General features: G+C 45.0%; 1 protein-coding gene across 1 annotated transcript in view; it reads left to right on the forward strand.

The window, feature by feature from the left end:
- LOC112068031 (rasGAP-activating-like protein 1) overlaps positions 1-26396 on the forward strand; it is a 36399-nt gene that overhangs the window by 4368 nt on the left and 5635 nt on the right. The window contains exons 5-18 of the mRNA XM_024135024.2: positions 3364-3493; positions 10452-10533; positions 10628-10768; positions 10950-11041; positions 11780-11897; positions 12332-12485; positions 15281-15345; positions 15599-15711; positions 19653-19845; positions 20010-20147; positions 20668-20806; positions 23489-23664; positions 24696-24833; positions 24998-25133. Coding sequence (XP_023990792.1) covers positions 3364-3493; positions 10452-10533; positions 10628-10768; positions 10950-11041; positions 11780-11897; positions 12332-12485; positions 15281-15345; positions 15599-15711; positions 19653-19845; positions 20010-20147; positions 20668-20806; positions 23489-23664; positions 24696-24833; positions 24998-25133 — 1815 coding nt within the window. The remainder of the gene's footprint in view (positions 1-3363; positions 3494-10451; positions 10534-10627; positions 10769-10949; positions 11042-11779; positions 11898-12331; positions 12486-15280; positions 15346-15598; positions 15712-19652; positions 19846-20009; positions 20148-20667; positions 20807-23488; positions 23665-24695; positions 24834-24997; positions 25134-26396) is intronic.

A 26396-nucleotide genomic window follows, 5' to 3' on the forward strand; every position in this document is an offset into this window, starting at 1 on the left:
TTTGTGGCAACAATTTGGGGAAGGCCCTTTCCTGTTTCAGCATGACAATGTGCCAATGCACAAAGTGAGATCCATACAGAAATGGTTTGTCGAGATCGGTGTGGAAGAACTTGACTGGCCTGCACAGAGCCCTGACCTCACTAATGCTCTTGTGGCTGAATGGAAGTAAGTCCCTGCAGCAATGTTCCAACATCTAGTGGATGTTACAGCAGCCAAGGGGGGACCAACTCCATATTAATGCCCATGATTTTGGAATGAGATATTCGATGAGCAGGTGTCCACATACTGTTGATCATGTTGTATATGTACCAGCCATTTATCCAGGGTCGGACTTATCAATGGGAATGTGTTTAAGGCTTGAGTAAATGTCCACAATAACAGAGCCATGCATGGCAATGCCCGTTAGAGACACTAGGCATTATTGGTATAGTACTAGGCTGTCTGTTTTCTACGCTTTCCCTGATAGGCTTTATTAAATGCCACATACAGTGCCTTCAGAAAGTATTCACACCCCTTGACTTTTTCCACATTTTGTTGTTACAAAGTAGGATAAAAAAATATTTAAATCAAACATTTTGTCAATGATTTACACAAAACACTAATGTCAAATTGGAAGAAAAATTTGAACATTTGTATGTAATATAACACTAATTATATCTTGATTACATAAGTATTCAACCCCCTGAGTCAATACATGTTAGAATCACCTTTGGCAGTGACTATAGCTGTGCATCTTTCTGGTTAAGTCTCTAAGAGCTTTGCACACCTGGATTGTACAATATTTGCACATTATTCTTTCAACATTCTTCAGAAATATGAAAAGTGGTGTTCAGTGATGTGTTGTGTTGGATTTCCCCAAACATAATGCTTTGTATTTAGGACATAAAGTACATTTCTTTGCCACATGTTTTGCTATTTTACTTTAGTACTTTATTGCAAACAGGATGCATGTTTTGGAATATTTTTATTCTGTACAGGCTTCCTTCTTTTCACTCTGTCGATTAGGTTAGTATTGTGGAATAACTACAATGTCGTTGATCCATCCTCAGTTTTCTCCTATCACAGCCATTAAACTCCGTAACTGTTTTAAAGTCACCATTAGCCTCATGGTAACATCCCTGAGCGGTTTCCTTCCTCTCCAGCAACTGAGTTAGGACTGTAGTGGCTGGGTGGCTGGGTGTATTGATACACCATCCAAAGTGTAAATAATAACTTCACCATGTTTAAAGGGATATTCAATGTCTGCTTTTTAAATATTTACCCATCTACCAATAGGTGTGCTTCTTTGCGAGGCACTGGAAAACCTCCCTGGTCTTTTTTGTTGAATATGTGTTTGAAATTCACTGCTCGGCTAAGGGGCCTTACAAATAATTATAATCTCARTAACAAAAAGAAACGTCCTCTCACTGTCAACTGCGTTTATTTTCAGCAAATTTAACATGTGTAAATATTTATATGAACATAACAAGATTCAACAACTGAGACATAAACTGAACAAGTTCCACAGACATGTGACTAACAGAAATGGAATAATGTGTCCCTGAACAAAGGGGGGGTCAAAATAAAAAGTAACAGTCAATATCTGGTGTGGCCACCAGCTGCATTAAGTACTGCAGTGCATCTCCTCCTCATGGACTGCACCAGATTTACCAGTTATTGCTGTGAGATGTTACCCCACTCTTCCACCAAGGCACCTGCAAGTTCAAGGACATTTCTGGGGGGAATGGCCCTAGCCCTCACCCTCCGATCCAACAGGTCCCAGACGTGCTCAATGGGATTGAGATCCGGGCTCTTCGCTGGCCATGGTAGAACACTGACAGTCCTGTCTTGCAGGAAATCACACACAGAACGAGCAGTATGGCTGGTGGCATTGTCATGCTGGAGGGTCATGTCAGGACGAGCCTGCAGGAAGGGTACCACATCAGGGAGGAGGATGTCTTCCCTGTAACGCACAGTGTTGAGATTGCCTGCAATGACAACAAGCTCAGTCCGATGATGCTGTGACACCCCGCCCCAGATCATGACGGACCCTCCACCCCCAAATCGATCCCGCTCCAGAGTACAGGCCTCGGTGTAACGCTCATTCCTTCAACGATTAACGCGAATACGACCATCACCCCTGGTGAGACAAAACCGTGACTCGTTAGTGAAGAGCACTATTTGCAAGTCCTGTCTGGTCCAGCGACGGTGGGTTTGTGCCCATAGGCGACGTTGTTGCCGGTGATGTCTGGTGAGGACCTGCCTTACAACAGGCCTACAAGCCCTCAGTCCAGCATCTCTCAGCCTATTGCGGACAGTCTGAGCGCTGATGGAGGGATTGTGCATTCCTGGTGTAACACAGGCAGTTGTTGTTGCCATTCTGTACCTGTCCCGCAGGTGTGATGTTCGGATGTACCGATCCTGTGCAGGTGTTGTTACACGTGGTCTGCCACTGCGAGGACGATCAGCTGTCCGTCTTGTCTCCCTGTAGCGCTGTCTTAGGCGACTCACAGTACGAACATTGCAATTTATTGCCCTGGCCACATCTGCAGTCCTCATGCCACCTTTGCAGCATGCCTAAGGCACGTTTACGCAGATGAGCAGGGACCCTGGGCATCTTTCTTTTGTGTTTTTCAGAGTCAGTAGAAAGGCCTCTTTAGTATCCTAAGTTTTCATAACTGTGACCTTAATTGCCTACCGTCTGTAAGCTGTTAGTGTCTTAACGACTGTTCCACAGGTGCATGTTCATTAATTGTTTATGGTTCATTGGAAAAGCATGGTGTGTTTAAACCCTTTACAATGAAGATCTGTGAAGTTATTTGGATTTTTACGAATTATCTTTGAAAGACAAGGTCCTGAAAAAGGGACGTTTCTTTTTTTGCTGAGTTTATGTGTTGTGTACAGAGATGAGAAAGTTAGCCTAGTGGTAAGAGTGGCAGTTAGCCTAGTGGACAAGGTAAAAATCTGTTGTTCTGCCCCTAAACAAGGCAGTTAATCCACTGTTCCTAGGCTGTCATTGTAAATAAGAATTTGTTCTTAACTGACTTGCCTAGTTAAATAAAAAGTTATTCAAAAATCATGTTAAACACTGTTATTGCACAAAGTGAGTCTATGTGACTTGTTACGCACATTTTACTCCTGAACTATTTAGGCTTGGGGTTGAAAGGGGTTGAATACTTATTGACCCAAGATATTTCAGCTTTTCATTTTTTATTAATTTGAAATTTTTTAGAAAAATATAATTCCATTTTGACATTTTGAGGTATTGTGTGTAGGCAAGTGACAAAAAAAATCTCAATTTAACACAACAGAATGTGGAAAAAGTAAAATGGTGTGAACACTTTCTGAAGGCACTGTATGTGTTGTAATGTCCCCTGTGTCCAGGGCTGGATAACTGGCTGAATCTGACCCGGGTGGACCCGGATGAGGAGGTGCAGGGGGAGATCCATTTTGGTCTGGAGCTTCTCAAAGATGCCAAAGGTATAGGACTACGATGCCATTTCATAGAGGCCAGGTAAGACACATACTTTATTGGTTAATTGATGCGACTTTAAGCTGTTATGGTCTCTTGTTGAAATGTATAACTGCTTCTTCAATCTCACCAGATTGGCAAAATGCTCATCCTCTTTGACAGATCATCATACAGTGACTAATGTGTTGTGGATGAATTCACAATATCTGCAATGCTCAGCAATCAATGTTATTGCTGTCGCCTTTATTCTTAAAGTAAATACAAGTCCTAGAGGATATTGTGTTTACCTGCCTGTTGAAGTGCCAGCAGACACCAAAGCCAAAGAGTTACAGAAAGCAGATTTTGAGGAGGATAAGCTCATTTCATTTAGCAAAAGGAACGTGCCACAGAGACATCCATAAGAAATGAGAGGCAGAGAGGTCCCTGAGAGGGCTTCAGTGACAGGATGGAGACTGACCACTGTGAGCATGGCCGCCATCCAGCTTGGCTGTTTCTGAAGGCTTTATGCAATCATTGGCAACATACTCAATACCCTCTGAAGGAGGGCTTCCAACTAGATCTGGCCTTCTCTCAGCACTGCCATACGTTTAAAATTAGGGGTTCAGTTTATGTATTTTCTACTAAGAAGTCCTAACATTTTTCCACTGAAGTCTTCCAGCTAACCTCTGCACAGAGGGTGACAACCAATAACAATGAGCATAGTGTTCCAAAGAATTGAGATTAGGGGATGAAGCAACTTTGTTTTCTCTCTTGGAAGCAGAGCACTGCATGGAAAACATAGTATCAAACAGCAGATTTTAGAATGTCTGGTGCTCCTTTGCCTCGGTCCTGCCCCCCCCCCCTTTGGTTGCACAGTTTGTTTTTTGCCCTAGCACTACACAGCTGGATCAAATAATCAAAGCTGGATGATGAGTTGGTTAATTGAATCTCACTGTCTCATTACACTTACTGTCTCACTCTCACTACACTTACTATCTCACTACACTTACCATCTCACTACAATAATTATCTCAATACACTTACTTTCTCACAACACTCACGATCCCACTACACTCATTATCTCACTACACTTACCATCTCACTACATTCACTATCTACCTACACTCAGTATCTTACTGTCTCACTACACTTACCATCTCACTATCCCACTATACTCACTATCTCACTATACTCACTATCTCAATCTCACTACACTCACTTTCTCACTACACTTACTATTTCACTACACTTACTATCTCTTTATCTCACTACTCACTATCTCACTACACTCTCACTAATCTCACTGTCTCACTACACTTACTATCTCACTACACTTTATCTCCCTATCTCACAGTCTCTACACATACTTTTTCACTATCTCACTACACTTACGATCTCACCGCACTTTCTATCATACTACATTTAATATCTCACTACCCTTACTATCTCACTCTCTACACTTATCTCACTATCCTTACTAACTTTCTGACACTACACTTAATATCTCACTACCACGCTAAACGTCTCATCTCACTACACTGTCTCTACACAACTCACTACACTTACTATCTCACCACACTTACTATCTCATTATCTCACTACACTTACTATCTCACTATTCTTACTATCTCACTACACTTACTATTTCATTATCTCACCACACTTACTTTCTCACTACACTTACTATTGCACTATACTTACTATTTCATTCTCACTACACTTACTGTCTCACTACACTTTATATTCCTATCTCACAGTCTCTACACATACTTTTTCACTACACTTACTATCTCAATGTCTCACTACACTCACTCTCACTACACTCACTATCTCACTACACTTGTTCCGGAGTTCCAAATTAAGCAGCAGCAGCTGAAAAGATGAGCTCCTACAAATATTGAAATTTAAATGTTTTTTTAGAGTAAAGTACATCGAAAAAAATCAAAAGAAAACTGCAAACTGAATAGGAGACCAAACAAGCAGCAAACAAAGAAGAAAGGCTTTTGAAAAAGTAATAATTTTTCATAAAATTATACCGTTTTCTTAGCTAGCTAAGTTGTTTACCTGTTGCTAGGCAGTTGCTAGGGACATTCCTGGAAGAAGCTAGCTWGCTAACAAGGAGTGTCTAGTTGGCAGAAGAGAAGAAGGGACAAAGAAGGGACAAAGTGGGACAAAATAAGGACAGAAGAAAAGGGAAAGGGGACATTAAGGTGAAGCAGTCCTCTAAAGACACAAAAGACAATAATACAAGAAACAACACTTCTATTGCCTCTCCCTCTACGATACGCACTTCGGTTGGAGCGAGTAGTTGCATTCCGCTTTGCTCACAGGTAGTATTACATTTCATTTCATTACAGTACAACAGTTGATTTGTTTGATCTTAGCTGGCTACATAGCCGTCTTTGTATCCAAGATAATTGTGTAGTCTAGAGTAATTGTCGAGGTTACCTAGCCAGTTAGAGGTTACCTAGCCAGCTACACTTTCAAACAAAGTCAACAACGCAGCCACTGCTAGCTAGCCTATTTCACCAGCCAGCAGTACATAATCATTTTAGTCAATAAGAATTTTTTTTGCAACGTAAGCTTAACTTTCTGAACATTCGAGACGTGTAGTCCACTTGTCATTCCAATCTCCTTTGCATTAGCGTAGCCTCTTCTGTAGCCTGTCAACTATGTGTCTGTCTATCCCAGTTCTCTCCTCTCTGCACAGACCATACAAACGCTTCACACGCGTGGCCGCTGCTACTCTAACCTGGTGGTCCCAGCGCGCACGACCCACGTGGAGTTCCAGGTCTCAGGCAGCCTCTGGAACTGCCGATCTGCGGCCAACAAGGCAGAGTTCATCTCAGCCTATGCTTCCCTCCAGTCCCTCGACTTCTTGGCACTGACGGAAAATGGATTACCACTGATAACACTGCTACTCCTACTGCTCTCTCCTCGTCTGCCCACGTGTTCTCGACACCCCGAGAGCTTCTGGTCAGCGGGGTGGTGGCACTGGGATCCTCATCCTCTCTCAAGTGGACATTCTCTCTTTTCTCCCTGACCCATCTGTCTATCGCCTCCTTTGAATTCCATGCTGTCACAGTTACCAGCCCTTTCAAGCTTAACATCCTTATCATTTATCGCCCTCCAGGTTCCCTTGGAGAGTTCATCAATGACTTGACGCCCTGATAAGTTCCTTTCCTGAGGATGGCTCACCTCTCACAGTTCTGGGTGACTTTAACCTCCCCACGTCTACTTTGACTCATTCCTCTCTGCCTCCTTCTTTCCACTCCTCTCCTCTTTTGACCTCACCCTCTCACCTTCCCCCCCTACTCACAAGGCAGGCAATACGCTTGACCTCATCTTTACTAGATGCTGTTCTTCCACTAATCTCATTGCAACTCCCCTCCAAGTCTCCGACCACTACCTTGTATCCTTTTCCCTCTCGCTCCATCCAACACTTCCCCACTGCCCCTACTCGATGGTATCGCGCCGTCCCAACCTTCGCTCTCTCTCCCCCGCTACTCTCTCCTCTTCCATCCTATCATCTCTTCCCTCTGCTCAAACCTTCTCCAACCTATCTCCTGATTCTGCCTCCTCAACCCTCCTCTCCTCCCTTTCTGCATCCTTTGATTCCTATGTCCCTATCCTCCAGGCCGGCTCGGTCCTCCCCTCCTGCTCCGTGGCTCGACGACTCATTGCGAGCTCACAGAACAGGGCTCCGGGCAGCCGAGCGGAAATGGAGGAAAACTCGCCTCCCTGCGGACTTGGCATCCTTTCACTCCCTCCTCTCTACATTCTCCTCTTCTGTCTCTGCTGCTAAAGCCAATTTCTACCACTCTAAATTCCAAGCATCTGCCTCTAACCCTAGGAAGCTCTTTGCCACCTTCTCCTCCCTCCTGAATCCTCCTCCCCTCCCTCCCCCCTCCTCCCTCTCTGCTGATGACTTCGTCAACCATTTTGAAAAGAAGGTCGACGACATCCGCTCCTCGTTTGCTAAGTCAAACGACACCGCTGGTTCTGCTCACACTGCCCTACCCTGTGCTTTGACCTCTTTCTCCCCTCTCTCTCCAGATGAAATCTCGCGTCTTGTGACGGCCGGCCGCCCAACAACCTGCCCGCTTGACCCTATCCCCTCCTCTTTCTCCAGACCATTTCCGGAGACCTTCTCCCTTACCTCACCTCGCTCATCAACTCATCCTTGACCGCTGGCTACGTCCCTTCCGTCTTCAAGAGAGCGAGAGTTGCACCCCTTCTGAAAAAATCTACACTCGATCCCTCCGATGTCAACAACTACAGACCAGTATCCCTTCTTTCTTTTCTCTCCAAAACTCTGAACGTGCCGTCCTTGGCCAGCTCTCCTGCTATCTCTCTCAGAATGACCTTCTGGATCCAAATCAGTCAGGTTTCAAGACTAGTCATTCAACTGAGACTGCTCTTCTCTGTGTCACGGAGGCGCTCCGCACTGCTAAAGCTAACTCTCTCTCCTCTGCTCTCATCCTTCTAGACCTATCGGCTGCCTTTGATACTGTGAACCATCAGATCTCCCCTCCCACCCTCTCCGAGCTGGGCATCTCCGGCGCGGCCCACGCTTGAATTGCGTCCTACCTGACAGGTCGCTCCTACCAGGTGGCGGTGGCGAGAATCTGTCTCCGCACCACGTGCTCTCACCACTGGTGTCCCCCAGGGCTCTGTTCTAGGCCCTCTCCTATTCTCGCTATACACCAAGTCACTTGGCTCTGTCATATCCTCACATGGTCTCTCCTATCATTGCTATGCAGACGACACACAATTAATCTTCTCTTTCCCCCCTCTGATAATCAGGTGGTGAATCGCATCTCTGAATGTCTGGCAGACATATCAGTGTGGATGACGGATCACCACCTCAAGCTGAACCTCGGCAAGACGGAGCTGCTCTTCCTCCCGGGGAAGGACTGCCCGTTCCATGATCTCGCCATCACGGTTGACAACTCCATTGTGTCCTCCTCCCAGAGTGCTAAGAACCTTGCGTGATCCTGGACAACACCCTGTCGTTCTCAACTACATCAAGGCGGTGACCCGTTCCTGTAGTTCATGCTCTACAACATTCGCAGAGTACGACCCTGCCTCACGCAAGGAGCGGCGCAGGTCCTAATCCAGGCACTTGTCATCTCCCGTCTGGATTACTGCAACTCGCTGTTGCTGGGCTCCCTGCCTGTGCCATTAAACCCCTACAACTCATCCAGAACGCCGCAGCCCGTCTGGTGTTCAACTTTCCCAAGTTCTCTCACGTCACCCTCCGCTCCTCCGCTCTCTCCACTGGCTTCCAGTTGAAGCTCGCATCCGCTACAAGACCATGGTGCTTGCCTACGGAGCTGTGAGGGAACGGCACCTCCGTACCTTCAGGCTCTGATCAGGCCCTACACCCAAACAAGGGCACTGCGTTCATCCACCTCTGGCCTCTCGCCTCCCTACCTCTGAGGAAGTACAGTTCCCGCTCAGCCCAGTCAAAACTGTTCGCTGCTCTGGCACCCCAATGGTGGAACAAACTCCCTCACGACGCCAGGTCAGCGGAGTCAATCACCACCTTCCGGAGACACCTGAAACCCACCTCTTTAAGGAATACCTAGGATAGGATAAAGTAATCCTTCTAACCCCCCCCCCCCCCCCCCCCTTAACAAGAGTTAGATGCACTATTGTAAAGTGGTTGTTCCACTGGATATCATAAGGTGAATGCACCAATTTGTAAGTCGCTCTGGATAAGAGCGTCTGCTAAATGACTTAAATGTAAATGTACTTACTTTCTCACTACACTCACTATATCACTGCACTTACTTTCTCACTACACTTACTATTTCACTACACTTACTATCTCTTTATCTCACTAGTCACTATCTCACCACACTTACTATCTCATTATCTCACTACACTTACTATCTCACTATCCTTACTATCTCACTACACTTACTATCTCATTATCTCACCACCCTTACTTTCTCAATACACTTACTATTTCACTATACTTACTATCTTATTACCTCACTACAATTACTGTCTCCTTACACTTTATCTCCCTATCTCACAGTCTCTACACATACTTTTTCACTACACTTACTATCTCCCGGCACTTTCTCACTACACTCACTATCTCACTGTCTCACTACACCCACTACCTCACTACCTCACTACACTTACTTTCTCACTCTCACTACACTCACTATCTCTTTATCTCACTAGTCACTATCTCACTACACCTACTTTCTCACTACACTTACTATTTCACTACACTTACTATCTCTTTATCTCACTAGTCACTATCTCACTACACTCTCTCACTAATCCCACTGTCTCACTACACTTACCCTCTCACTACACTTTATCTCCCTATCTCACAGTCTCTACACATACTATTTCACTATCTCACTACACTTACGATCTCACCGCACTTACTATCTTACTACATTTAATATCTCACTACCCTTACTATCTCACTCTCTGCACTTATCTCACTATCCTTACTAACCTTCTGACACTACACTTAATATCTCACTACCACGCTATACTTACTATCTCACTACACTGTCTCTACACAACTCACTACACTTACTATCTCACCACACTTGCTATCTCATTATCTCACTACACTTACTATCTCACTATCCTTACTATCTCACTACACTTACTATTTCATTATCTCACCACACTTACTATCTCACCACACTTACTATCTCACTACACTTACTATCTCACCACACTTACTATCTCACTACACTTACTATCTCATTATCTCACTACACTTACTATCTCACTATCCTTACTATCTCACTGTCTCAATACACTTACTATCTCACTTTCTCACTACATTTACTATCTCACTACACTTACCATCTCACTATTACAACTACACAGGCCCTCAAAGTTCTTTCATCTTTAGATATGTAGGAGAATGTAGGAGAATGATATATGCACATATCACCCCACTCGTTGAATAATTCCAGCACCCTGTAAAAGGTCAGGGGTTGCTCATGTACTAATGTGTTTCTGTTTGTTGACCTCTTAGAGACTTGGCACCAAGAGACATTTCTGGAACCTCTGATCCCTTTGCCAGAATCCTCTTCAATAACCACAGTGCAGAGACTTCGGTGAGGAGGGACATGAGCTGGATAACGTATACATACAGACAAAGACTGATTATGTTAGTATATGACATGTTTTTCTTCTGTGTTTGTCTGTCAGATCATTAAAAAGACACGTTACCCACACTGGGGTGAGACCCTGGAGTTGGAGCTTGAGACAGAGGAGCTGTCTGAGGGAGGGACTGTCACAGTGGAGGTCTGGGACTGGGACATGGTGGGCAAAAATGACTTCCTGGGAAAGGTGAAGCAGTTATGTTCCTAAAGTCCAATCCCTCATACTTATGTTAATCTGTGAGGACACGTTATACTTATTTCTACTATATAGAATGATTCATACTTTTACAAATACAAATATGTATTTTTGGTGGTATAATACTTTTCAGTTTAGTGTATGATGTATTGGTTATTGTTTTCATGTTCAGGTGGAAATCCCTTTTGCTTGCCTGCACAAGACACCTCTGGTACAGGGTTGGTTTCGTCTGCTGCCCCTGGGAAACAATGAGGATGATGCTGGGTAAGGAGTGTGTGGGTGTTAGTGTGGTTGTGTGGATGTGTATCGGTTTGTGTGTGTAAGAGAGAGAGGGAGGGGGGTGTATTTTTATGTATATTTCTTCATCTTAAACGTCGCTTGTGACTTTAAGTATGACTTGAGGACATATTGGTCCCCCTCTAATGCCACAGGCCACGATTGACGTCAGTTGTTTGTCTGGTATCCTGTCCGAGATGGTTTTTTATTTCAGTTTTTTTACTATTTTCGTTTTCAACGTGCGAAAATAAAAATTGAAAACGAAAATAGTAAAAAAAACAGAAATACTGACGTCAATCGTGGCACGCACGCACGCACGCACGCAAGCACGCCAACAGCACACAACACACACACACACACACACACACACACACACACACACACACACACACACACACACACACACAGAGAGAGAGAGTCATTAGGGAGTGAGTCACAGCTTTAGGGAGTGCTTGTTTGGGAAGGAATGAAAAGGTACTATCAGAAGGGAGGCCTGTCATTCCCAATATGTTAGGGGACAGGAAACTATCAAAAATAACCATTACAGGGTGGTTGTTGCACATCAAGCCACCAAACCTAATATAGTGTGGGCACATTCCCTTGGTAATGCTCAGCACTACCTGTGCTATAACATTCTTGTGCTAAGCAAACTTCTTGTGAGTATTGTTTAATTAAGAGTGTCGTGACTGTAGTGTCTCTGAGGCCTCTCGCTCTCGCTGTCCACAGAGGTAAGCTGGGTGCGCTGCGACTGAAGGTGCGTCTGGTGGAGGACCATATTCTTCCCTCCATGTACTACCAGCCTCTCATTGACCTGCTGGTGCAGTCAGTCATCTCTCCTGCTGAGGTCAACATCACACTGCTGTCACATACATAACCCATTGTTATTAACAAATTCTACAGGATATTTTTCTGATTTGTTCAACCACTAGTCTATTACATTTTTCATGCCATTTTTAATTTTAAATGTAATCTTTATTTAACTAGGCAAGTCAGTTAAGAACAAATTCTTATTTACAATGACGGCCTACCGGGGAACAGTGGGTTAACTGCATTGTTCAGGGGCAGAATGACAGATGCCATGGTGCGTGATTCCTTTCTATGAAAATAGATTTACTTCTTTAGATTTCTTACAATATACCACATCCTTTCACCACAGAGTTTATACAGTATATAGAGCCTACTGTGCCCCATGGCTGACAGACACATAGCCAGCTTCCTCTCATAAATGAACACCTGGCCAATAGACCCTGACTGTCTCCACCCGCTGACCCACCCCAGGTGGAGGACGGCAGCCCCCTGACCATGCTGGAGGAGGTGACCACAGTGGAGAGCCGGCAGGACGTGGCCATGACCCTGGTCAAGATCTACCTGGGGCAGGGCCTGGTGGTGCCCTTTCTGGACTACCTCAACACCCGCGAGGTCAACCACACCTGTAAGATATACTGGCTGGCTGGGGAATTTAACATAGGACAGGAAAGTCATATTCCTGAGCGTAATGCTTTTCTAGATGCTCTTGTCAAAAATCATGGTTATATGACCACTAAGTCTCTTGGATGTAGTGAAACAAATCCATGTACAGCTGTGAACAACCAGACAGTGTGTAGGTTAAGGTAGTGGACAGTGATGGAAGGATCTTGCAGCTGTGAACAACCAGACACTGTGTAAGTTAAGGTTAGTGTACAGTGATGGAAGGATCTTGCAGCTGTGAACAACCAGACAGTGTTGTAGGTTAAGGTAGTGTACAGTGATGGAAGGATCTTGCAGCTGTGAACAACCAGACACTGTGTAGGTTAAGGTAGTGACAGTGATGGAAGGATCTTGCAGCTGTGAACAACCAGACAGTGTGTAGGTTAAGGTAGTGTACAGTGATGGAAGGATCTTGCAGCTGTGAACAACCAGACACTGTGTAGGTTAAGGTAGTGTACAGTGATGGAAGGATCTTGCAGCTGTGAACAACCAGACAGTGTGTAGGTTAAGGTAGTGGACAGTGTTGGAAGGAACTTTGAGTGTATATGTGCTAGGCAGATTAAAAAAGAGCCCAGTTGATCACCTGCTCTTGTTCCTGCGTATCCTGCAGAGGCTCTAAGCAATGCTGGTATTTAACTCTGATTTGACGCCCTCTCTCTAATCGCAGCAGTAGCCAGGGTCAGTCTGTCTGTGTGGGCGGGCAGTGCAGCCTTATATTAATCAGACCTCCTGCAATTATTCATCCTTACAGTTGTTTGACAAATTCTGGGTGTTCATTAATTATGTTCCTGTTTCCACTCGGGTCCCCAGGCTAAGTCATAAGGAGTTTAGTTGTGCTCTTTTTGTTTTTTTCACTTTCTGTTAGTGTGGCTTGTGATAACAAGCAAAGTTTCCATAGCAACTCCACACAATCTAAAAGGGAGCTCGTTGATCATAAGATCAAAATAGATATTGGGGAGTAGAGAAATGTGAGGGAAAGAAATGTGAGAAAAAAAACTAGAAATTAATTTATGCTGAAGAAGGGGTGTGGTGGAACAAACTTTTAACATCCTTTTTAATATCATAAAAGAGCAGGCAGCTCTTCTCTTCTCACAAATGAGCTTCTGGCCTACAACTACACAGATCAAAAATATTTACGCAATATGCAACCATTTCAAAGATTTTACTATCACTGAGTTACAGTTCATATAAGAAAATCAGTCAATTTAAATACATTTATTAGGACCTAATCAATGGATTTCACATGACTGGGAATACAGATATTCATCTGTTGGTCACAGATACCTTAAAAAGGTAGGGGCTTGGATCAGAAAACCAGTCAGTATCTGGTGTGACCACCATTTGCCTCATGCAGCACGACACATCTCCTTTGCATAGAGTTGATCATGCTGTTGATTGTGGCCTGTGGAATGTTGTCCCACTCCTCTACAATGGCTGTGTGAAGTAGCTGGATATTGGCGGGAACTGGAACACACTGTCGTACACATTGATCCAGAGCATCCCAAACTTGCTCAATGGGTGACATGTCTGGTGAGTATGCAGACCATGGAAGAACTGGGACATATTCAGCTTCCAGGAATTGTGTACAGATCCTTGCGACATGGGGGGTGTGCATTATTATGCTGAAACATGAGGTGATGGTGGCGGATGAATGGCACGACAATGGGGCTCAGGATTTGGTATCTCTGTCTATTCAAATTGCCATCGATAAAATGCAATTATGTTCATTGTTCGTAGCTTATGCCTGCCGATACCATAACCCTACCGCCACCATGGGGCGCTCTGTTCACAACGTTGACATCAGCAAACTACTCGACGCCATATACGCTGTCTGCCAACTGCCCGGTACAGTTGAAACCAGGATTCATCCGTGAAGAGCACACTTCTCCTGTGTGCCAGTGGCTTTTCCCAGGTGAGCATTTCCCCACTGAAGTCAGTTACGATGCCAAACTGCAGTCAGGTCAAGACCCTGGTGAGGACAACGAGCACGCAGATGAGCTGACAGTTTGTGCAGAAATMATTTGGTTGTGCATACCACACTTTCATCAGCAGTCCAGGTGAATGGTCTCAGACAATCCCGCAGGTGAAGAAGCCAGATGTGGAGGTCCTGGGCTGACGTGGTTACATGTGTTCTGCGGTTGTGAGGTCGGTTGGACGTACTGCCAAATTCAAAAAAATTATGTTGAAGGCGACTTATGGTAGAGAAATTAACAATCAAGTCTCTGGCAACAACTCTGGTGGACATTCCTGCAGTCGGCATGCCAATTGCACGCTCCCTTAAAACAGTGGCCTTTTATTATTGTCCCCTGCACAAGGTACACCTGTGTAATGATCATGCTGTTTAATCAGCTTTTTGATATGCCACACCTGACAGGTGGATGGATTATCTTGGCAAAGGAGAAATGCTCACTAACAGGGCTGTAAACAAATTTGTGCACAACATTTGAGAGAAATAAGKTTGTTGTGCTTATGGAAAATTTCTGGGATCTTTACATTGCGTTTATATTTTTGTTCAGTATAAAACATTTTGCCCGGCAATAGGTCATATCACTATGACTASATCAATGTTCCTCCKTCCAAGGATAAAGGTAACTTCGGTAGCAAATGGGGTCAACTAGGGCTATTGAAGTAGCCCTAGTTGACCAAGATCAGTATTTGGTTTATTACTCCTCTTGGCCCCATACAAAGTGGTTTAGAAATATGATGTCCTTGAAATGTATAGCCTACATTACTCTACTCTTTAATGTATCTCTCTGACAGTGGATCCAAACACCCTGTTTCGGTCCAACTCTCTAGCTTCTAAGGCCATGGAACAGTTCATGAAGGTGAGTAGAAATTCTCATCATGTTGTCTGGGCATGCTCCCTCTGTCAATCCAACGTGTTAGCTGGATTCTCACTTTGCTCTTACCTGTCTCACAGTAAAGCACTATAGCCTAGTCCTAAAGACATGGGAATGACTTAAATCTAAGAACCATTGTTGTTCTGAATAATTGGCATTAGCTGTGTAAACTGACTGGATATATATAAAATAGCTTTGAATGGATGTTTTCTAAATGTGAGGTATTGTGCACTGGCAGGCTGTGGGGATGCTGTACCTTCATGAGGTCCTGAAGCCCATCATTAACCGCATCTTTGAGGAGAAGAAGTACATTGAGCTGGACCCGTGTAAAATTGACCTGAACAGAACCAGGTAAACAGAAAATACTGGAGTCGAAATACAGGTGTGATGATTGTTTACACCCTCAGAGATATACTAGTTTCCTGGATAACAACCCATAACATCTACAGTATATGAGACTTGCATCATAGCATAATCCCCACCTCCTCCACAGTGTGACTGGAGATGACAACATCAAGACATGAAAAAGGAATGTAAAAATGGGGGAAGTTTGTTGCCTAGCAACTAGAGAGAACCCCATGAGATGCCTATCTCTGACACCCACCCATATCCAGTATCTACCATCCCTATATCTGCCCAGACCAGACCTGATCATTTACACAGACTGATCCTACATCTCCTTAGACTTAACCTGCTATCTACTGTACCACATTAGTGCTCAAGTTTCCACAGACGTAATAACACTGAGGGATCTATTGAGAGATGAAATGTATAAGACGGCACCTGATTGACAAGATGGCGCCGATAGAGATGGCAGCTTCGCTTCTAGTCCTTAGGAAACTATGCAGTATTTTTTTAAATGTGTTATTTCTTACATTATTAGCCCAGAAAACCTTAAGTGTTATTACATACAGCTGGGAAGAACTATTGGATATCAGAGAGACGTCAACTTACCAGCACTACGACCAGGAATACGACTTTCCCAAAGCGGATCCTTTGTCTGCACCTCCCAGGGAATTTGAACTGATTCCAGAGGCTGACCCAAAACGCAGGAGAGGGTGCCGGAGCGGTCTTTTAGTGAGGCTTCGGATGTGCGCACACCACCCACCGCTTCCGAGTATATTACTCGCTAATGTCCAGTCCCTAGTTAACAAAATCTATGAAATCAGAGCAAGAGTTGCTTTCCAAAGACATATCCGGGATTGTAACATACTCTGTTTCACGGAGATATGGCTAGCTGGGGACATGCTGTCGGAGTCTGTACAGCCAACGGGATTTTCAGTGCATCGTGCTGACAGAAACAAACATCTCTCCGGTAAGAAGAAGGGCGGGGTGTATGTTTCATGATTAACGACTCATGGTGTAATTGTAACAACATACAAGAACTCAAGTCCTTTTGTTCACCTGACGTAAAATCCTCACAATCAAATGCTGACAGTATTATCTCCCAAGAGAACTCTCCTCGGTTATCGTCACAGCCGTGTATATCCCCCTGCAATTGGATACCAAGACGGCCATCAAGGAACTTCACTCGACTTTATGCAAACTGGAAACCATATATCCTGAGGCTGCATTTATTGTAGCTGGGGATTTTAACAAAGCTAGATTGAGAACAAGGCTACCTAAATTCTATCAGCATATCGATTGCATTACACTAGCGAGTAACACGCTCGACCGTTGCTACTCTAACTTCCGCGATGCATACAAGGCCCTCCCCCGCCCCTCCTTTTGGCAAATCTGACCGTGACTCCATCTTGTTGCTCCCCTCCTATAGGCAGAAACTAAAACAGGAAGTGCTTAGGTCTATCCAACGCTGGTCTGACCAATCAGATTCCACGCTCAAGATTGCTTCGATTACGTGGACTGGGATATGTTCCGGGTAGCCTCAGAAAATAACATTGGCGTATACTCTGACTCGGTGAGCAAGTTTATAAGGAAGTGTATAGGAGAGGTTGTACTTTCCCTAACCAGAAACCTCCCTAACCTTCCCTAATCAGAAACCGTGGATTGATGGCAGCATTTGTGCAAAACTGAAAGCACGTACCACCACATTTAATCATGGCAAGGCGACTGGAAATATGGCCCAATACAAACAGTGTAGTTATTCCCTCCATAAGGCAATCAAACAAGCAAAGTGTCAGTATAGAGACCAAGTGTCAGTATAGAGACCAAGTGGAGTCACAATTCAACGGCTCAAACACGAGACGTACGTGGCAGGGTCTACAGACAATCACGGATTACAAAAAGAAAACCAGCCCCGTCGTGGACATCGCCGTCTTGCTTCCAGACAAATTAAACAACTTCTTTGCGCGCTTTGAGGACAATACAGTGCCACCGACGCGGCCCGCTACCAAAGACTGTGGGCTCTCCTCCGTGGCCGACGTGAGTAAAACATTTCAACGTGTTAACCCTTGCAAGGCTGCTGGCCCAGACGGCATCCCTAGCCGCGTTCTCAGAGCATGCGCAGACCAGCTGGCTGGTGTGTTTACGGACATGTTCAATCCATCCCTATCCCAGTCTGCTGTCCCCACATGCTTCAAGATGGCCTCCATTGTTCCTGTTCCCAAGAAAGCTAAGGTAACTTAAATAAATTACTATCGCCCCGTAGCACTCACTTCTGTCATCTTGAAGTGATTTGAGAGACTAGTCAAGGATCATATCACCTCCACCCTACCTGTCACCCTAGACTTACTCCAATTTGCTTACCGGCCCAATAGGTCAACAGACAATGCAATCACCATCACACTGCATACTGCCCTATCCCATCTGGACAAGAGGAATACCTATGTAAGAATGCTGTTCATTGACTACAGCTCAGCATTCAACACTATAGTACCCTCCAAACTCATCATTAAGCTCGAGACCCTGGGTCTCGACCCCGCCCTGTGCAACTGGGTCCTGGACTTCCTGACAGGTGGTGAAGGTAGGAAACAACATCTCCACTCCGCTGATCCTCAACACTGGGGCCCCACAAGGGTGCGTTCTCAGCCCGCTCCTGTATTCCCTGTTCACTCACGACTGCGTGGCCATGCACGCCTCTAACTCAATCATCAAGTTTGCAGACGACACAACAGTGGTAGGCTTGATTACCAACAACGACGAGACAGCCTACAAGGAGGAGGTGAGGGCCCACGGAGTGTGGTGTCAGGAAAATAACCTCTCACTCAATGTCAGCAATACAAAATAAATGATCTTGGACTTCAGGAAACATCAAAGGTAGCACCCCCCTAGCCACATCGATGGGACAGCAGTGGAGAAGGTGGAAAGTTTTAAGTTCCTCGATGTACATATCACCGACAAACTGAAATGGTCAACGCATACAAACAGTGTTTTGCGAAGAATGCGCAACTTCAGGAGGCTGAAAAAATGTGGCTCACTAACTTTTGCAGGTGCACAATTGAGAGCATCCTGTCGGGCTGTATCACCGCCTGGTACAGCAACTGCACCGTCCACAACCGCAGGGCTCTCCAGAGGGTGGTGCGGTCTGCACAACGCATCACCGGGGGTAAACTACCTGCCCTCCAGGACACCTACAACACCCGATGTCACAGGAAGGCAAAAAAGATCATCAAGGACAATAACCATCCGAGCCACTGCCTGTTCACCCCGCTTCCATCCAGAAAGCGAGTTCAGTACAGGTGCATCAAAGCTGGGACAGAGAGATTGAAAAACAGCTTCTATCTCAAGGTCATCAGATTGTTAAACAGCCCCCACTAGCACAGAGAGGCGGCTGCCTTCCTACAGGCTGATATCATTGGCCACTTAAAAAAATGGAACACTAGTCACTTTAATAATGCCACTTTAAGAATGTTTACATTTCTCATATTGCTCATCTCATATGTATATACTGTATACTGTATCCTTCAGTATCTATTCTTACTATCTATTGCATCTTAGCTGCTCTGTCACTGCTCATCCATATATTTTATACTTATATATTCTTATCCCATTCCTTTACAAGATTGTGTGTACTAGGTTTTGTTGTGGAATTATTAGATATCACCTGTTAGTTACTGCTGCACTGTCGGATCTAGAAGCAGAAGCATTTCGCTACACTCGCAATAACATCTGTTAACCATGTGTATGTGACCAATAACATGTTATTTGATTTGATTTGATAGATGTTGATGTATTGATTTGGCCAGTGCACAGACTTCATAATTAGTGACAATGCTGTCTGTACAAAGCAAAGGTCACAGTATGGGTCCCGCAGGCCTTTGTGTTTCAGAGCTCTTTTGAATTGTCAATATACATTTCATTTCAATGTAACACTGACCCCTCTATCTCTGGAGGCGTATCTCATTTAAAGGTGCGTTGTCTGAGGCTGAGGTGAGGGAGAGCAGTGTGGAGATGCTGCAGGGCTATCTGTCTAACATCGTGGAGTCCATCATTGGGTCAGTTACCCAGTGTCCACCTGTCATGAGGGTGGCCTTCAAACAACTGCACAAGAGGGTGGAGGAGCAGTTCCCTAAGCCAGAGAATGAGGTCTGTTTCAAACCCAGAGGTCAAATGTCAAATTCAGCTACAAAGGTCACCTAGATGAAGACGTGTTTTCCTTGCTGGATAGTGAATAGACATGGGGATGTTGTTAGTGCATTTATTTTATTCATCTCTGTTGCACACCTTCCCTCCTGGCCCTCTCCCCTTAGGATGTGAAGTATCTGGCCATCAGTGGGTTTTTCTTCCTGCGTTTCCTTGCCCCTGCTATCCTCACACCCAAGCTCTTTCACCTGAGGGACCAGCATGCAGATACACGCACCAGCAGGACACTGTTACTACTGGCCAAGGTACTGTGCCCTTGCACGCACACACTCATACGGACACACACACACACACACGCATACGCACACACATGCACAGACAGTTTTTATCCTACAACAGTGCCACACAGTCCCGCACAGTGAAACAGCTGTGGAGAATAGAGTTGCTGTCCGTGGTGCTGAAGTCCTGTTGCTATGGGTCCTCTACAGAGAATGGTCTATTTTTACATCTGTGTGCGGTCAGGCTTGGGTTCAAAGCAGAGCTTCAGAGAGGGGTCCTTCAGAGAGGTTCCCATGCCAGGTGTGGGCAGGACAAAGAGGGCCTCACAGCAAGCCTGCTCACTGGGATGTTTGATGTTACTCAGAGACACATAGAGAGAGGGGTGTAGTAGTCTGTTACAGGAACCACAAGCACATCCTGATGATACTGTGCTGCTCATTTAATATCAGAATTGATAACGGTACTCCCTGCCCATTTGACAGATGGTAAGTTTTGGTTACAGTAGAGAGTGGTGGGTGAACATGGCTGTGTTTCTCTATGCGCCAGGCAGTGCAGAGTGTGGGGAACCTGGGTTTGCAGCTGGGCCACGGTAAGGAGCTGTGGATGGAGCCCTTGCATCCCATCATCCTTTATAGCGTGTCCTCTGTTAAAGACTTCCTGGACAAGCTCATCGACATTGATAGCGGTAAGAAGCACCAGCAGGACACTGTTTATTCAGCAATGCATTTTTTTAAACCTTTATTTAACTAGGCAAGTCAGTTAAGAACAAATTCTTATTTACAATGACGGCCTAGGAACAGTGGGTTAACTGCCTTGTTCAGGGGCAGAATGACAGATTTTTACCTTGTCAGCTCGGGGATTCGATCTATCAACATTTCGGTTACTGGCCCAATGCTCTAACCACTAGGCTACCTGCCTGGAGTTTTTCCTCACCATGTCACCTTACCAGGGGGGAAACTCTAGGCCCTAGTAGTAATGTATCAGTAGCCTGCTGAAGAGCAAGCAGATAACCGTAGAGATCAGAGATAAGGTAGAGCCACTGGGGGGGACAGGGGGGGGGGCGGACGACAGAGCAGCAGAGCTTGGCTGGGCTCCTATCCTGGTAGGCTAACCCGCCAGGTGCCAATATGGCAAGGCCAGTTATTACTGGTATCAATAGATACAATAGACCCAGTGGTGAAATATTCATAGGCAGCTGGGAGCTGATACTGGGACTAAAATGGAGTGCGGTGGGCTGCGCGTTGAACTGTGGAGCCCTCGCCACCCCTACACACCACACTGTATACATAGCACACCTATGCCCTTTTCTCATCGTCGCGTGTCAGCGAGTCTGTTGTTGTGATCCATCTTATCCCTCTGAAATATCATATTCCAATCTCCATGTCATCTCAGCCACTGGGCTCTCCCTCAAAGGCCACTTTGACATTTAATACACTTGATGTGAATGTGTTATGCAGGAGTGGATTTGTATTGTTCCATATGTCTGAGGGTGTGCCCGTGTTCATTTTGGCACTCTTTTTTAGATTTAGTCTAGTCTTAGTCATTTTGACTAAAATATCATTAAGTCACATTTTTGTCATTTGAATAATGATTTAGTCTAGTTATTGTTAAAATGACTAAAATAGTGGGCCATTTTAGCCAACAAAATGCCCTTTAATTTGAGTCACAACACATTTGTATTGCCTCAACCTATAGGTGCACAAACATACATAGCCTTGTCCTACCAACATATTTTTCTGCATAACATCCTATTCTCTTCCCAACAGCAGAAATACTGTATGAAATAATTCAGAGTAAATAGATATTGCACATTACATACAGAACAAACAGACACAAGCAAGCGCAGAAAAAGAGTTGCACAATCACCAGATGGTTCCACAAAGTATTGCCGAAGGGTTGCACCTCCGTCCGGAAGGGTTGCACCTCCGTCCGGATGGATTGCACCTCCGTCATTCAGTCACGTCATTGCCATTGTTATCAAGGTTCCACAGACGCTGCAGCCACATTGGTGTCCACAAGTAAAATGGGAGCTAATGACTGTTTTGCCCAGTGATGTAGTAGTCACTGAACCTCAAGTCCGAATCAAGTCTCAAGACGCCTGTGCTCCCAAAGTCCCTAAATCCCTAAGTCCAAGTCCCAGTGCTCGAGTCCTGGTCCAAGTGCTCAAGTCTGAGTCACTGGGTCAACATTAAATCTAAATAAAGTAATTTACCCAGTCAGATATAGCGTAGTGGCAAGAGGAATTTAGTCAATCAATTGTTTGCTATCCCATTTCTTTCTGTTCCTCCAAATGTTTGCATATAGGCTACTAGTGATGTTACCAGGGCCACATTCAGTTCCAAAACGTTTTTGATTCAGATAGAACCCATGAATAGAGTTATTCCATATTCAACATATTAGAGAGGCATGTTTGTTCTACATAGAGATACGCTATCTGAACGTTCCAAAAGGTTGAGTCCTGCTGAACGTGTCCCAGGTTGGCTATAGCTAGCTAATGAGATAACATGACTGAACAAGGTGTAGCCTAAACAAATTATTAACAGTCCGGTCCGGAAGTAGCCTCGTTTGGAATGGCCCGCTATGTGCTTAATGGATGTAAAATACGGCTCTCCAATGCACGATAGAAAGAAAACATCATAGCGTTGATATTATGGGTCATATCTTTTGACTGGTAAGGGCTAGAATTAAGCCGTTTTCTCTGAGGAAAAGAAGGAGACTTTGCTACGTTGGTTACAGAACCTGGCTATGAAATGCAGTGGGGAAAGTGGGAGGGTTGAGCTTACTCAAGGGATAGAAAAACATAGACTGTTGTTTTACTATTAAACTCAGTGCGACTATGGTTTTTAATTTCTTAAAGGAGCTTGTTTCCCAACCAGGCAACGGGCACCTGCACCTCAAATTTGAGCTCCTGTTTCACCTAATATAATATTAGCTCAATTATATTGTGGAGCTCCTGCACCTAAATATGAACAGTACCGGTACCCAACATGAGTACCAGCACCTGTTTCAGTCCAAGTCCAAGTATTTTAATCACTATTTTTGACAAAATTAACACTGGGGTGTGCTGAACACAAGGGTGACGAGGGAGGCAAGATGACACAAACAATGATGTACAATGAGATAATGCATCATGTGCTGTAATGTAATTCAACAATATGTATACATTAACCATAACTGTACTGCTACAGCTCCACCTTGTGTCCATATTGATAAAACGTAGAACTTCTGTTTCTGTGCTCCCGTTTTCACCCATCTTATTTCTCTCTTCCTTTCTCTCACTCCCTTCCCCTCCATCACTGTTCCTGTTCCATCTTGTTCTCCCTCTCCTTCCCCTCTCTTTTCTCTTGCTCCCTCTGTCTGTCTGCAGTGTCTGAGGTGCCCCAGAGGGCTGTGTTCTTGCCCTCAGTGACAGTGAAGGAGGGCTATCTCCAGAAGCACAAGGCCGAAAGCCCCCAGCTCCTGTCCCGCTTTTCCTTCAAGAAGCGATACTTCTGGCTGAGCAGTGAGACGCTGTCCTACGCCAAGACCCCAGATCCCTGGCAGGTCTGACCCACACATACACAATCCTACCCATGACCAGCTCTATTGGCAATTCCTCCATTCTTTTACATCAGATAAAGACAAACAAGAAAACATTAAGTCCTCTGAAAGTAACTCATTATAACAAGGTAACACCATTTCCTCTGGTGTGAATTGGCTCCTGTACCCTTCAAAGGGTGTTTGATCGTCATCCTGCCTCAAAAAAAAAAAAAAAATTTAATCACCCGTCTGCCTTATTTGTGTTTCCCTCTGTATGAGAACATCATTAGTGGGGAGGCTATTATCATGTGATGCCCAGTCTTTTGATAATGAGCTTCTCTCATTTGCCTAGCCAGTCCAGGACAGGAGTGGGGATGAGGGAGAGAGAATGATAGGGGGTAGAAGGGGAAGGAAGAGAGAGGGGCAGAGAGCGAGCGAGAAAGAGAACAAGAGAGAGAGGGGGGAGCGAGAAAGATAGGGATAGAAATAGGGGGTGTCAGAGAAAGAGAGATGTGGAGAATAGGCCAGTAAAAGAGGGTTCTCTTTGAGCGGACTTCTTCCTTTGTGGGGCTGGAATAAATGCTAGGTTCATTGAAGGCTGTGGATATTCATACTAACATTGCAAATCCAACTGTGGACCATATCCCCTCCCACTGTGCTCTAGCCTGAGTGAGGCAGGCTTCCCATGGAAGCGGCTGATTTCTACATTAAAGCAGCCTTTCTGACATTTTTCTCCTGCCCTGCTCTCTCCCACTTTCTTCTCCATCTCTCCACCACTCTTTTCTCTTCAGTCCTTTTTCTTTGCGAAATGGTCTTGAATTGCTTAATGTTCAATAAAAAGTAGGGGAAGGATGAAAGCAGACATACTCTATCTACTGTACCCATAAGGGTGGCACTTGAAGCCGGGCCTAAACTCGTCTGAGGAATAGCTGATAACTGAATGATTCATTTGATGTGTATTTGCCTGCATCAGAAAATTGCCTACAAAGAGTAATACAGGAGTGCAACATGGAGCTGTGTGCATACTGATACTGTGTTATGTGTGCATCCTGCAGGTGCGCTCCTCCATCCCCATCCAGTGTGTGTGTGCTGTGGAGAGAGTGGATGAGAATGCCTTCCAACAGCAGCATGTGTTGCAGGTCGTCACCCAGGACAACGATGGACAGATGCACACCATCTATACCCAGTGCAAGGTATTGACAGACCTCCAGTCACTGACCACACTATTACTGACCACAGCACTACTGACCCTTGACTGGGTTGACTTTGTGGTGCTTTCTTTTCATCACTGTTCACTGTGGTTTGTGCGTACACTGGGACTGACCTGAGTGTTGTGTATGTCTGTCTGTGTCTGCAGAATGTGAATGAGTTGAACCAGTGGCTGTCAGCCATCAGGAAGGCCAGTATCTACAACAGGCGCATGCTGCCCTCCTTCCACCCAGGGGCGTACCGCAGTAGCAAGTGGACCTGCTGCCTACAGGCTGACCGCGCTAGTAATTAAAATATGAACTTATGTAGGAATCTTTGTTGAAGTACCACACACACTTAACATGTTAGTGCTTCCTTAACACTTCATAATGATCTTTTTATCTCACATTTATGTGCACTACTCTTAACACCAGCCCATATTTATTTGCTCACTGAGACTGAGAATCTCACAGACAGATTACCATACCCTTGTCTGTACATTATGCCTTGAATCTATTCTTCAGAGCCCAGAAATCTACCGTACCCTTATCCTTCTCCTCCTCTGTTCCTCTGGTGATGTAGAGGTTAACCCAGGCCCTGCAGCCCCCAGCACCACCCCCATTCCCCAGGCGCTCTCATTTGTTGACTTCTGTAACCGTAAAAGCCTTGGTTTCATGCATGTTAACATTAGAAGCCTCCTCCCTAAGTGTGTTTTATTCACTGCTTTAGCACACTCTGCCAACCCTGATGTCCTAGCCGTGTCTGAATCATGGCTTAGGAAGGCCACCAAAAATCCTGAAATTTCCATCCCTAACTACATCTTCCGACAAGATAGAACTGCCAAACGGGGCGGAGTTGCAATCTACTGCAGAGATAGCCTGCAGAGTTCTGTCATGCTATCCAGGTCTGTGCCCAAACAATTTGAGCTTCTACTTTTTAAAATCCACCTTTCCAGAAACAAGTCTCTCACCGTTGCCGCTTGTTATAGACCCCCTTCAGCCCCCAGCTGTGCCCTGGACATCATATGTGTATTAATTGCCCCCGATCTATCTTCAGAGTTCGTACTGTTAGGTGACCTAAACTGGGATATGTTTAACACCACGGCTGTCCTATAATCTAAGCTAGATTCCCTCAACCTCACACAAATTATTAAGGAACCTACCAGGTACAACCCTAAATCCGTAACCATGGGCACCCTCTTAGATATCATCCTGACCAACTTTCCCTCTAAATACAACTCTGCTGTCTTCAACCAGGATCTCAGCGTTCACTGCCTCATTGCCTGCATGTGTAATGGGTCTGCGGTCAACTGACCACCCCTCATCACTGTCAAACGATCCCTAAAACACTTCAGCGAGCAGGCCTTTCTAATCGACCTGGCCCGGGTATCTTAGAAGGATATTGACCTGCCTGGTTGCTCTTTAAAAGTGCTTTCCTCGCCATCTTCAATAAGCATGCCCCATTAAAAAAATGGAGAACTAAGAACAGATATCGTTCACCTCAGACTTGACTGCCTTTGACCAGCACAAAAACATCCTGTGGCATTCTGCATTAGCATTGAATAGCCC

The sequence above is a fragment of the Salvelinus sp. IW2-2015 genome, unplaced genomic scaffold (assembly GCF_002910315.2).
Source record: "Salvelinus sp. IW2-2015 unplaced genomic scaffold, ASM291031v2 Un_scaffold19, whole genome shotgun sequence".
NCBI lineage: Eukaryota > Metazoa > Chordata > Actinopteri > Salmoniformes > Salmonidae > Salvelinus > Salvelinus sp. IW2-2015.